Source organism: Netta rufina (assembly GCF_964035555.1).
Source record: "Netta rufina genome assembly, chromosome: 9".
In the NCBI taxonomy this organism is placed as follows: Eukaryota; Metazoa; Chordata; class Aves; order Anseriformes; family Anatidae; genus Netta; species Netta rufina.
In genome coordinates, this window is record NC_140132.1 from 3067211 (window position 1) to 3080713 (window position 13503).

The 13503-nt window shown below is 41.3% G+C and overlaps 1 protein-coding gene across 1 annotated transcript in view; it reads right to left on the reverse strand.

Annotated features, from left to right (window-relative positions):
• Window positions 1–12503, reverse strand: part of RASA2 (RAS p21 protein activator 2) — a 50582-nt gene extending 38079 nt beyond the window's left edge. Inside the window, exons 1-4 of the mRNA XM_084292177.1 lie at window positions 12431–12503; window positions 6889–6994; window positions 1471–1574; window positions 406–500 (exon numbers count right to left, since the gene is read on the reverse strand). Of these exons, the coding sequence (XP_084148303.1) occupies window positions 406–500; window positions 1471–1574; window positions 6889–6994; window positions 12431–12494 (369 nt within the window). The 5' untranslated portion in view covers window positions 12495–12503. The remainder of the gene's footprint in view (window positions 1–405; window positions 501–1470; window positions 1575–6888; window positions 6995–12430) is intronic.
• Between the last annotated feature and the right edge of the window lie 1000 nt (window positions 12504–13503).

Here is a 13503-nt window from a genome sequence, read left to right on the forward strand (position 1 = left end):
AACTCCCATTTTGGAGATGTTACCATTTCATGTTACATAATCATTTCAGCTTGTAACACAAAACTGAATTAAAAAAAAATGACTCCACAGTTTCCTAAATCATTCACCTTTCTCAAGCGCATGGCTCTTCTTGCACCGAACATTTTTGGCATCAAAATACTGTTAGACATTTCCCAAACAGCTGCTGCTTTTACCAGTTTTTAAGAGTATGATGAATAACAATACAGCCAACTTAGAAATATCGAATATGCATTACTTTTTAATCAAGCTGAAAGACAAAACTGACTCATAAGAATTACACAGATGCTAGCCCGTCTGTCACAGTTGAATAAAATCTTCTATCATTACATATACTTATCTATATTTAATTTTTGAAAAAATATAGATGTGCAATTTAATAATTACCTGAACCTCTGAATTAGAATCAACAGGTTGAAGCATAAACCAGTTCTCTTTCCCTGTATAGTTACATAAGTCTTCTTTTTTAATTGCCACCTTTCCTGGGGAAGGAGACAGGAAGAGAAAAACATAAATACCACTTTCATCTCAATAGGACTGACTTTTATTTATTTATTTATTTATTTATTTAAGCTGGTGATGCTATATGAAAAGCTCACGGAAGCAAGGAACATGAAGCAAACTGAAGCAGATGCAGTAGAATAGTGAATGAGCTTACATAGAACCAATTCAGCTCCTTATGATGTGTTATCTTGGATATTACTAATAACAAGATTAAGTGAAATAAAGAACACACTTGTGGCTGGAAATAACACAATACAGATCTGAGTGAACAGTAATGGTGTTGAAGAATGTTTAAATAGGAAATTGAAGGTAGACACCTTCTGCTCTTCTGATTGCTATTTGGAAAGCTGTTATACCAAATTACCTGGCATCCTGGTGCAAATGACTTCCTTCCTCAATTCAAGTAACATGAAGCCTACATCCACAGTAGACTCTTAAGAGCTTTATAGCAACTATATCCAAATAGCAGCTGCACTAGAGCCATTAGACAGTCAAAATAATCCACCTCCTGTAATTTTTCTTTTACACTATGTAAAGGATTTTGCGGCAACTTTTAAGTCACTAGGTTTACATGTTGTCCTGGCAGAGAAAAAAAGTTGATGTGTATAGTTTTAACAAGTATTCAACGATTGCAAAACCAGTTCATTCTCATCTTCTCATCTACAAATATTGACAACTGCTCAAATATTCCACTAGAATAGAGTTGGAGGAAAAAAAAAAAAAAACACAATTCAGAAAATATAGTAAGACTATAAAGAATCCCATTAGCCCAAAAAATAAACATATTTTAGTATAATAAAACATAGAAACAAAATCCTGCTTTTCGAACTTGAGATATTTAAGCACAGTATGCACTTACACATCAGTTTAATAATTGTATCCATGAAACTACTGATATTGAAAACAACCAAACATTATGCAAAATGTAGACAGTATCCCAGAACTTACCTATACGCAGGTCTTTTTGTAAAACACTCTTATCATAAATGTAGAAGGACAACCACTGGAATGTTCTCGGAATCTCAAAGTAAAACTCTTCCCCGAAATAAGGGCTGAAAAGAAAAACTGAAAGTTAAAATGGAAAATGCACTTTATATAATTTTTACAGTAGACGCTGAAGTGCTGTATTTATATTGCAATCACAGAACTTGGCCTTTACCACCATGCTCATCTGTCAAAGCTACCCACAGTCATTTCATTGCAAAACATACACTAAGACTACAGGTTAAAACTCTGTAAGAGTGCTTTTTGTATGCTCATTTTTTTATATATAAAAGTTAGAGTACACACATAGACAGTGGTGTCTTTTCCGCAATTTCACTTCCTGTCTCAAAGTCATTCTAGTTGGTTCTCTACCCACCATCCTTAATTAAATGATTTCCTGAGACAATTTTTTTTTTTCTCATTCTGTATGCGGTTAAATAAAACAGTAAAACACAACATATGAACTACTTCACTAACTGCCAGCATGTTTAGCTCTAACATCTGCATCAGATTTAATACTCAGAGATTCAGACCTGTAAAAAGAAGCCCGAAGCGTAAGAGAACAGTGAAAGAAATGTTCATCTCAAATCCTCACATTCTCCTGCATGCTGAAATGATCACTGCATTTCTCCACCCAGTGACGTCTAATATAACATTTTGAGTTTACCTCAAGTAACTGCCATGCATGCTGTACCAATTAACAGCTAGAAGTATTAGCGGAGCATTCTAAAAAGACTCTGAGTTCCTTCGTATTACAGACATTTCACACAATATACTTGGTATCTTCACACTTGAGGTATGCATGCTTCCGTTAACTTAAGGTAAACTTATCGATCCAATGATAGTCAGCATTCAGAAGCTTGAACTTCAAAATAGTGAACAAAACCACAATGTTTTTGTCACTGCAAGTTGTGAAATCTGAAAATTAAATGCATTCACAAAAAAAAATATTTCAAAACTACTGGATTCACACAGACTTAAAATATTTTCATTTACAACGCTGTATTATCACCACAAGGGAAAGGAACACAGCTTCATGAAACAAATTTTAGCCTCTGCCTTCTTTCTACAGAAAACTATAGCAATGACAATTAGATCAACCTCAGAAATTAAGTTTTTGTTGTCATTTTCTAGTAAAGTATCTTGCTGACACTGTATTGTTACAATACCTGTTCATTAAACCAGTACAAATAAGCCTGTGTTTGGAACCATTCATTCATGGTAGTTCCTATGCAGAAAAATACCAGGTCAAATCACAGCTACCTTCTTCCCTCCAAAATAATTAGAAAAAAGACACCAAATGCTCAAGGACCAGTATCTCATTAAAGAAATTCAAAATAAAGAAATAAGCTGGCAACCAATACAAAAAGTGGATGAAAACACAAGCACAAAAATCTAGTGCTCCAACTTCCTTGAACCTATTCTTAGAATCAATAGCTTCAACTCCAGGAATTCATTATAACACATTTCACAAGTGAAAACATTTGCTTTGTTCGAACACATAACTTTTACCATAGGCTTTAAAGCATACAAATCATTACTGGACTTTGCATTACACTGAGATATAACTTAAAAATTCTCAGCTGAAAACTCAATAGTTTTTCAGCTCCTCACTTGTCTTCCCCTTCTCATTTCAAACCCAAGAAATTCGACTTGTGAGAGCTGGGTTCTTCTTGTAGGCAGCACCAGTAAAGGTATAAATTATTGAGCATTACCTTTATTTAGCAACAGTGCAGCCTTAAGCAGCCTCAACTTCCTTATTACCTTCATTGCTCATTTTAATTGTATCGACACAGTAACTCACCAGAAGATAAAAAAGTCTTACTTCCAATTTAGGTCAATTCTATGATGTGGCTCACTGACTATTACACGAGTAATAGTTGCAGCAGTAAAAACAAAGATATTACAGTGGAAAGCGTGAACCGTGGGTGAACAAGCTGGCATGGTGTACAACTCAACAACCACATATCACTAAGTTAAATGCTTATTCTTACCATATCTACACAACTGTACGTGTGCAATTACAATCAGATAATGATTCATTATTGTGGGATGGAGACTATTAGTACTGACTTCCAAAAACCTATTTACCAGCCATATCCTAAGGCTAAGAAGAATGAACTTCACAAATATATCAAAAAAAAAAAAAAAAAAAAAAAAAAAAAAAAAAAAGACCAGTTACTACCAATCATTATTTTGACCTCAATATGAATTCTCAGATTTGCAAGAAAGAGCAAGTCAACAGTATGAACAGAATGTAAATCTTTTTTTTTTTTTTTTTTTTTAAATCACGTTGGAACATTTTTCCTTACCTAGAATACCACCCCTGCTGTATCAATCAGTTGTTAACTATTCTTTAGCAAAGCAAGAGATACAGAGCAAATTTAAGGTTTAGAATACAAAGGATTAGTAAAGAAATTCTGAGGTGTATATGAACTGGCTGAAGGGGTACAATAGGTTATACCAATGAGGAATAATTAAAACAGAGAACTTACTCTACCTGTTCCTCAGGGATTCAGTCAGTTTAGTACTTTCATTTGTGACTTTGATGCAAGAACTTTAAAGACTGTGACAGATACAAAATTAGTAGATAATGCTAATTCAAAGGAAGACCAGACTGTCATACAGGAAGAACTGGATGGCCTTTTGGATTACTGTAATACAGGAGATTAAACAAACGTATAATATTACTCATATGCTCTTCCCTTCCTTGTCATATTAAACCAGTAATTCACTGATGAAAACTGACCAATACACCTACATCTGTCTTTTGATAAAAGCAACAGTCATATCCAGATATTAAATTCTTGCATTAACTTTGCATTTGCACAAAGTTTAATATAAAATAGTTTAAACAAAAAATGCAACACATACCACAACCTCTCCCTCCATATTTCTTTATATTTGACCATGGATATTTGAGGAGGTTCAAACTTCTTTAAACTTTCAAGGGGAACCAAAAAAAAAAAAATCAATTTCTTCAAAACCCACAAATCTCTTATACCATCAGGAGACATTTTTGAGTCGTTAGACAGGATATTCTTCTTTCAGTTCAGTATTAATCCTTGTATTTTTAGCTCTGAAAAGTCATTGGCTTCACATCTGCACTTCTAACAATCGTCACAGTGCTGATGGAAGCCCAAACATATTTTCACTTTTTTTAAAAAAAAAAAACAAAAACAAAAACACACATTTCTTCATTGGTTTTCAATAACTGGAACCAAGGGTCATTTTAATTCTATTGATAATTACTTCCACAGATGTATAACTAGCATATATCTGTAGAATACAATCTGGATTATACCTTGTATAAAATCTGCAACCCAGAAAACAGTGACAAAAACAGACTGCGAACTACTTGTCTAAAAGACAGTAAATAATACAAAACAAACAATTGTTGCTGTTATGACTAAAATTATACTGTACTACACCTTACTGAAAAGCAGTTATAAAGTTTGCAGGTTTTTAGATATCAAAGCTTTTTTCTTCCATTCCAGTACCTCTAGGTTAGTACAGCGCTCTAGGTCAACACAGTAATAAGCAACGAGATGGTATAATTAAGTTTCTGCAACAAGCACCAGCCTTTATAACCACATACGCACTACTAATAGAAGAGTAAGCAGCCAATTCTTGTTGCTGTTACTACAGGATGATTTATTTTATTACATTTCATCAGTTTGTAGGAAACCTTACTCATGCTGTGGATCTAACTTCATGCAGATGTAATTCAGAGAATCAAAGAATTCCCTATGTAGCCAGGGAAGACAAAAATGCACCTCCAGGCAGAGAACACTGGCTCCTAACAAAACACTCTCAAAATATGTATATAAATTTCATATCACATGAAAATCATGAAAACTTCTCTGGTTGTTTAAGACACACCAAAACTGTTATTTTCTTATAGTGAAATTTTTGTTCTTTCTCTATAAAGAACTAGTGGCAATATTCTCAATTAAGTTTCAGTTCAACTTCAGTACTATTAAAAATTAGGTTAATCTAAGATGATTTATTTTGCCAATGTTTTACTGCATAGTCAGAAATTCTTTCTTCATGTGATTTAAGTGTATCCACTTAACTCTTAAAAAGGGATATTAGAGAAAAAAAGTCTGTATAAACATTAAATGCTACAGGTGTTGTTTCCAAGCCTAACATTAAACTTCTATGATCTTGATTATTAACATGTCAAAAATCTGACAGCAGAGTTTAAAAAACTGACTTCATTTAGGACATCAATTTGCACTTCCAGTTAAATTAATCAACTGCCATCAGGACCAAATATTTTGTTCATCCTCCTCATCTGTAACCACTGAGTCAATTTTTGTAACTTAACTGGTTGCATGTACGTACTGTTTACTATTCATGAAGAGGCATAAGGAGGCTTTAAAGTGGTGTTCTGAAAAAGTAAAACTCCCCACTTAACTTTCCTGTATGTCTGATGATCCTGACCTAGAAACACCTAGCACGATGGCTCAAAACAAACACTACCATAAAACCACTGGAAATCACAAGAATTGGGGGGAAAAAAAAAAACAAAAAAAAAACAGTTTTAGCAGACTTTCTTAATTTTAAGAAGAAGGTTTAATGTCTCCTCAAAATAAACTAAACTGTCACTCGGATCTGCTGAGCAATGCAGCTGCAAAAATCCTCCAGTATGGGTCATCAGCAAACCTAAGTTTCAAGACTACTTCCGCCATTTTATCACGACTTTTTGGATTGTTTTTAAAGCTCTAAAACAATAGCAGAATCTACAGCTCAGGGAGGCAAAGCAAGCCATTCTGCCTGAGTACAAGCTACAGTTCCAATAACAAGAATTTCAAGAGAGAATAAGGCCTATTCAGGGGCACATCCCACAGCAAACAAAACTTTAATAAATTAAAAGTTCAAGTTCATCCATTCTAGAAACAGGTTTTACAAGGCAGACACTGAAAGCAGAATTCCAGCAATACATACTGACTACTTGTCAAAAGTACAAAATGACAGGGAAAGTAAGAGATCAAGCAGATCTCTTTCCCTTGAAAATAACCTGGCAAGAAAAATAATGTTATGCTGCCCAATGAAACAAAATACAGTAACAGCAAAATATGTTTTAGCATGTTTCGTATAAGTCCTGTACTACTCACAAGCCTCCACTTTGTTTTCTTCCCAACTGCTCTCAAGATTTACACATTGCTGCAATGCTTCCAATTAGTGGCTACAAGTCAGCTCTCATTTTAAAGACGTACAAGGACCACATGGACATGGACATGCATCTTGCTTTTATTCTGGACCAAGAATCATAGAATCGTCTAGTTTGGAAGAGATCTCAAGATCATCGAGTTCAACCTCTGACCTACACTAACAAGAAGGTCTTGATTACCATTTCCATGTAAAAATTAAGCTTACCTTGAAGATTTTTCAACTACCTGCGTACGAAAAACTTCTTCTTGGTCCAGGTTTATGGTACAGAAGAAGTCTCTCATTTTGTTGGGAACTAACTGTTTGGCATCATCTGTAAATAAATAAAAAAGAAGCCTAAGTACTGAGGGGAAAAAACAACAAAATATTACACAAAAGCTTCACAGGTTTAATGGATGCCTAAAGTTTACTCCCCCATTCAGTTAGCATGCATTTTGTTACTCACTTTCGACTTGTAAGCCCCACTATGCACCCCAAAATTTTGATATCCAGGTTTACATGGAAAGAGAGCCGACAGGAAGACGATGACGCGCTGACTCATCAGCACCGCTTCCTGCAGCACCTGCACTTTCCCTTGAGGTCTCATCTCAGGCTTGACCCCGCATAGCTTACTATGTCTGAGAGGCTCCCAGCCCAAAGGGATACAGCATTAGGTTGTACGGCAAAGGCATCACCTGGCTGAGCTACTCTTCTTCACTGTTTCCTCCATTAATGCTTTGGTTACAGGAAGCTGATGGGATAGATATAATCTTATTAATCTGCTCTTCATTTTTCACTTTTTTTAGCTGCTTTTAAGTTGACCAATGTACTTTCAAAGGTTCATCTATGACTACTGTTTATTTTTTCCTAGACGTCTGGTCTGACAGAGAATGGGAAAAGTCATCTTTTGACTAGGTGCACCACGTATAAAAACGAACAGAACAGGAAGTCTCAAACGGGGCGCGATGACTGCCAGCGCAGGAGCACAGGGAACTCCTGGGCAGTGAGTCTAGGCTGCTGCAGCAACACATGCAGGACACCACACAGCCCTTCATGAAATTGGTGCTTCTAATCGATTACAGCTAAAAACAGTTCCCAACATTCAGAGTGCTCTTCCAGAATCCAAACGCTGCAGACACACACATTGCTTTATGGCAATACCATGCTTTAGCTTAGTTACTTCCCCACTGTGTTCCCTTCTTTGAAGATGATCATCAGTCCCCGTTGACCTCAGATTCTGCCCAAAGAGCCAAGCCAAGCATTTTTGGTCCCCTCTCTGAGGAAAGAGGCTCCTAATTGCTGAGTAGCTTCTGTCTGCACCATCATCACTTAAGTTATTATCTTAAATGCAAGCAACCAGAGTTGTGTTCTGGATTAGGCCTTAACTCTTGTGTCCTTATATCTCTACTGGAAATACCACCTCCCCTCTCCCCAATAAAACATGGAATCGAAATCATCCAAATTTTATATAAAATTTTTGCAAATTTTATATAAGACCTCAGCTTGAAATTAGATTTCACATGTCACATATATGTCCCTTTAAAAAAAAAATCAGTTACGAAGCACACTGGAAAATAACCTTTGTTTTCTATGTTCTTAAGATGTAAAGTCAGAAACGTTTTGTCTTCTCTCTCTTTTTGCTTAATAGATTAGTGGCAGCCTTGAAACGTAACTAAGTGCTGCCTGGCACTGGAAATGCTGTATCTGAGCAGGGAACACGGTGGTTTCACCACCAGACTGAACTTCCTCCTCGATCTTTTCGAAGTCAGGAATACGTGCACTGATGGAAAACATGAACAGACAATTAAGTAACTTCCACGGTTAAAACCTCTGCTCTCAGAAGCATCAATGAGCTTTTCATCAACTTGGGTGTGGGAGAGGAGGAAGTATACGTATTATTTTTAAACGCCACACTTAACATTGACAGATTGAGACAAGTACAGAACCGGTTTCTAATGCCACTAGACTTTAAAAAGAAACTAAATTCAAAATGGCCCATGAGCGAGATACTGGGGGGGAAGCATGTGACTGAGTATCACCTTGAAAAAAAGTTGTTTTAATAAAGCATATGAACAAGAATACAAAAAAAGAAATCTCAAGGGGCTTGCAATCCCCAGAGCTTCAGATGCTGAAGTAATTAGTAAGCATGAACTGTACCCAACAGTTTTTTCTGATAAGCATCTTAGACGTTTTAGTTAATACCCTGGAGCTTTACCATCCAATTTTCACATAAAAATATTTAAGAGAGAACCTAACTTTATTGGCACTGCAAAGCTACTGTATGGTGGACTTTGAAAGCAGATTACAAACACTGTAGTTTCACATTTTCTTAAAAGAACACAAATTAAACTGTAGGCAGTAAGGATGGTTAGTCAGAAATACCAAATAAAGGTTTGTTTTTTTGGGGGGGGAGATAAGAAAAAAAAAAAAGAAAAAAAAAAAGCATTTTTAACTTTGACTGTCGAACTGTATTTCGATCCTTTTCAGGGTGTCTATCATTTATAACCACGCAGCATGATACTTAAACTTACAGTTCAGGCGATCAAACAGCAGCAATAACAGAATGATTTGTTTTTTATTGATGTACCAACTCTGCAGTTTCATTCAGCGGACTAATTTAAAACAATAATTATTTTCATGTGACATATCTAGTAGCCTAATTCAACCGGGAAAGTATGGAATGCATCGGTAACATAATAAACATCAACCTTTTTATTCTGAAAATGTACAAGCTCACGATTACTATGGCTTACCTGACTTTTGAACCAACTTTTACTGTCTCTCAACCACTTACTTTGGGAAATCAGCAAAAAATATCTGTACTAAAAAAACCTTGTGTTGATTATATATATTAGATTTCAAAATACTTATAAAATATTGTTTACAATATACACACAGGTCGTCTCTATACAACTCCATAGAGAAACTTTACTTCAAAGTAAGATGAGCTTAAACCTAAGCAAAAGGGAAAAACTGTGATGCTAATAAAAAGTTAAGTGCTAGAGCATAGAGCGATGGCAGTGCAGACGTTAAGAAACTCCAACTCCCTATATTACAGGAACGTTATGGGTTAGTAGTAACAGGAATGGAGCAACCTACTAAATTCCACAGTTCTGTCAAACTCCCTTGTCCTGCACATCATTTGTTAGATGCAGACAGAACATGAGAACATCAAGTTAAAGCTTGTTCGCTGTTAACACAATCAGAAACCCAGCAGGAGCAGGAGGTGGGATGGATACATGCTATTTATTCACAATGCACTCTGTTGAGGGAAAACGCACTATTTGTGTACATCCTACAACAGGGACCCAAAATGAAGAACCTATATAGGAGTTTATACACATGAAGTGCAACCTATTTCGCGGGACCAAACATGTTATATAGCAGCAATTAAAACCGCTATACGAGCGCAGCATAACCCAATGTATTCACACAGCGTTAACAATGCAGTACTAGAAGTTTGAAACGGAACGTGTCCTGAGTTTTGCCAGAGGAGTTCTGGGAGATGACAAATTAGCTATTTTCCATGTATCCCACTAAGGTTTTCCAAAAATGAAAGCAACTAAATCGATTACGACCTAAAAACCTACTACTACCTGGTATAAACTGCAGACAAAAGCTAGTTACACGACTAAGAATAACACGCTATAAAATATACCTCAAACTGCAGAATACGCACAAACCTTGTAAAGTGCTTTCAAAAGAGTCATTAAAAGGAATGACTGTCCTGTGGATCCCCCATGGAAGCTTGCTCAAGTTCAAAAAAAAGCCCCGTGGTCTTAAACTAGATCACATCTTCATGTTTTCTCTTACCTGAAAACCAGAGGGAGGAGACAGGCTGCAAACACAGGTATTCCACACAACATGGGGTGTCCCAGGGATTGCTAATGTGTTCCTATTCAGTTTTTCATTGTTGGGTATGTAATAGCTAATTAAGCCACTTTTAAGTACATGCCTCAGTTCTAAATCTGTTGTCACCGTCTGCATAACATCGCTAACTTTAGATTTTATCATCTACTTGCGTGCTGTAGAACTGCGTAAATAAGAAGTTACCACAAATGTGTTTTCTATATACACATAACTGCCACTGCCTCCTGAAAATTGTGATCTCTTGTGGAATACATACATACAAAATGAATGTGTTACGTCTTCTCATAGCTTAAATGACAACAAAACTCAGGCATTGAAAAATATTCTACTTGCAAAAAGCATATTATAAAAAATTCTCATGGACTATGAACACCAACTTCCCAAAGTGAAGTCTGCTACTGCTAATCCCTCCAGATCAAGGGGGATTATATTATTACATCTGTTTGTTATTGTTCATACAGAGGGTTTTCACCCCAAAAGCACATTAGTAAGATATGAGCAAGAAGTGAAAATAAAGCAGCCTGTGCTGGGCAAAGAGGCCAACAGAAAAGCTAGGGATTTGAGGGTTTGCAAGCTTTCACAGCAAATTAACTCACATCTTTTTAAAAGTGCTTTTATTTTCCTGGAAAAAATCAAGTCGCTTTACAAGTGATTCCTCACGCTGTTTCAGGAAACATCTTTTATTACTTCCACCCATCTTCCAAATTGGTCCTGCAGTTTTACAGGCCCATCTGTGGCAACCGACTTTGGATGTACGATAACCAGATGATAACCTCTGCTTCACCATCACTTTTGCCAGGTACTCAAATGCGGTAACACTCAACGTTACATCGCAACAGGAGCGATGGAGAACACACTCACGGGACACTAAAACTGGCTTCAACAAAAGCCGTGAGAGATACAGGAGGTGGTTTTTAATATCCAACGCAAAACTTGTGCTGGGCTCAAGTATCGCCTAAAGTAAAGCCCTGTCAACTGCTGCAAAACCCCTCGGACACAAGTCGGGCAGCAGAGCGGTGTCAGTAAATACGCCAGCGCTGACTTTTCCTTAGACAAGCTGGCATGCGTTAGCTCCGCGATAATCGCTAACAACAAAGTCTCAGGAAGTGTGTGCTCAGTCTTGTCCGCTCGGTTCGCATTAACCCTCTGCAGCAAGCGCTGCAGCGAGCCCCGTTTCCCGTTTTCCTGGCCTAGTCACTCCTTCACTTCCCGCAGATAACCCCGAGCCTGCGCCGCGCTCGAGCAGCGCCTCCACCCCTCGGCTAAATTTAAACCGGCCCCAAGTTGCTCGCACCTGGCTCCCCACCCCGGCACCGGCACGGCGCCGCGCCCGGCCCGTTTCGCTTCATTCTCAAAAAAGCTGACCGGCGGCGTGAGAAAGGAAGCGAGCGGGCTGCCCGGCTGGCTGCATGCACGCCGTGAGCCGAGCCCAGCCGAGCCGTGCCGGCAGGAAGCCGCGCACATCCTGCTCCCGCAGCCCGCCGGGGCACCCGCCGCTGCCCGGGGCCGGGCGGATCGAGCCGGCGCTCCCCGGCCCCTCTCGCTCCCTTGCTACGCCGAGGCACAGAAGCGCTAGCGGCCGTTCCGAGCGGCCTTCCCCCGCCGACTTCCTGCACATCGGTACTTTCGCAACGCCTGCCTGACAAACACGCCGAGACCCGCGGGGGGTCGGCAGGGAGAGAGGGGGCGCGGCTGCCCGGCTCCGCGATACCCCAGCACCGGGGGGACGCTCCCCGGGGCCCCGGCCCCCCGCACCCCACCAAGCCCCTTCCCCTCCTTCCTTCCTTCCTTCCCGTCCCGCGGCTGCCCGCCGGCCGCAGCCCCGGGGAAGGCGAAGGCGCGGCGGCGGCCCCGCGGGACGGCCCCCGGGCTGGGCGCAGCCGGCCCCGGCCGCACTTACAGATCTTGCCCCGGAGGTTCTGCAGCACCCGCACCTCGTCGCCGCCGCCGTCCTGCGCCGCCATCGCGCCAGCGCCGCCGCCTGCGCAGTGCGCGGCGGGGGAGGGGAAGGAGAGAAGGGAGGAGAAGGGAGGGGAGGGAAGGGAAGGAGGGAGCGGCCCCGCCGCACGCCCCCGGGCCGCTCCGCCCCGCTGGGGGCCGCCGCCACCGCCCTCGGGGGCAGCCCGGCACCGGCTCCTGGCAGGGGCCGTAGCCGTGAGGGGCGCGGGCCGCCCGCGCTGACGGCCGGGCACAGGGCGAGGCGGCCGAGCCCCCGGGGGAGCGGCGGTGGGAGCCGCGGGGAGCCCAGCCCTGCCCTGCCCTGCCCGCACCGCGAGCCCCGGCCCCCCGGGCGTGCCGGCGAAGTACAAATAAAGCGCGTTTGCCTTGCCCTCGCGGGGAACGGAAAGGGCTTTTCGTCACGCTTTCGCTGGGATCTCCTGAGGAGAGATCCTAACGAGAAGCTCCGGGGCCTGGCTGAGGGCTGGGACGAGCCCCGCTGTCGGTGGCGGGCGGCTTCGCCCCGGCCCCGCGGCCGCCCAGCCGCCAGGAGCGGACCCGGCTCGGTGCAGCTCGGCCCGCTGCGGGTGCCGCAGCCCCCGGGCCCTGTGGGCGCGAGTCCTGGTGCAGCCCCGTAGCCGTCCTAAAACAAAGAGGTAGTTTAGTTGGGTAACGAGGGGAAAGTTGGGTTAGGAAGTAAGTTAGCACAGGACAGGGGTTCTTCACCTCGGGCCCAGAAAGTCCTCTTCGGCCTGCTCCTGCCAAAGGGAGGTTTGGAAGGCGCCGAGCCAGCAGCTGGTGCTTGTCTCTGACTGGAGTCCCCTGCCGTGGCTGCCCCGCACAAATCTCACCCTTATGATCATTACCTGGCATGGAGCCCCACAGCCTGGCGGCCAGGCCATGCTCTGCCCCACTCCCTGCAGCTGTCAGCGTCCCACCTCGTCCCCGCTCTCTGCATCGGGGCTGGGCAATGAGACATCTTCAGAGGCGGCGGGATGGGCAGCAGGCTGCTTCGCCACACCAGGAGTGGGTGAA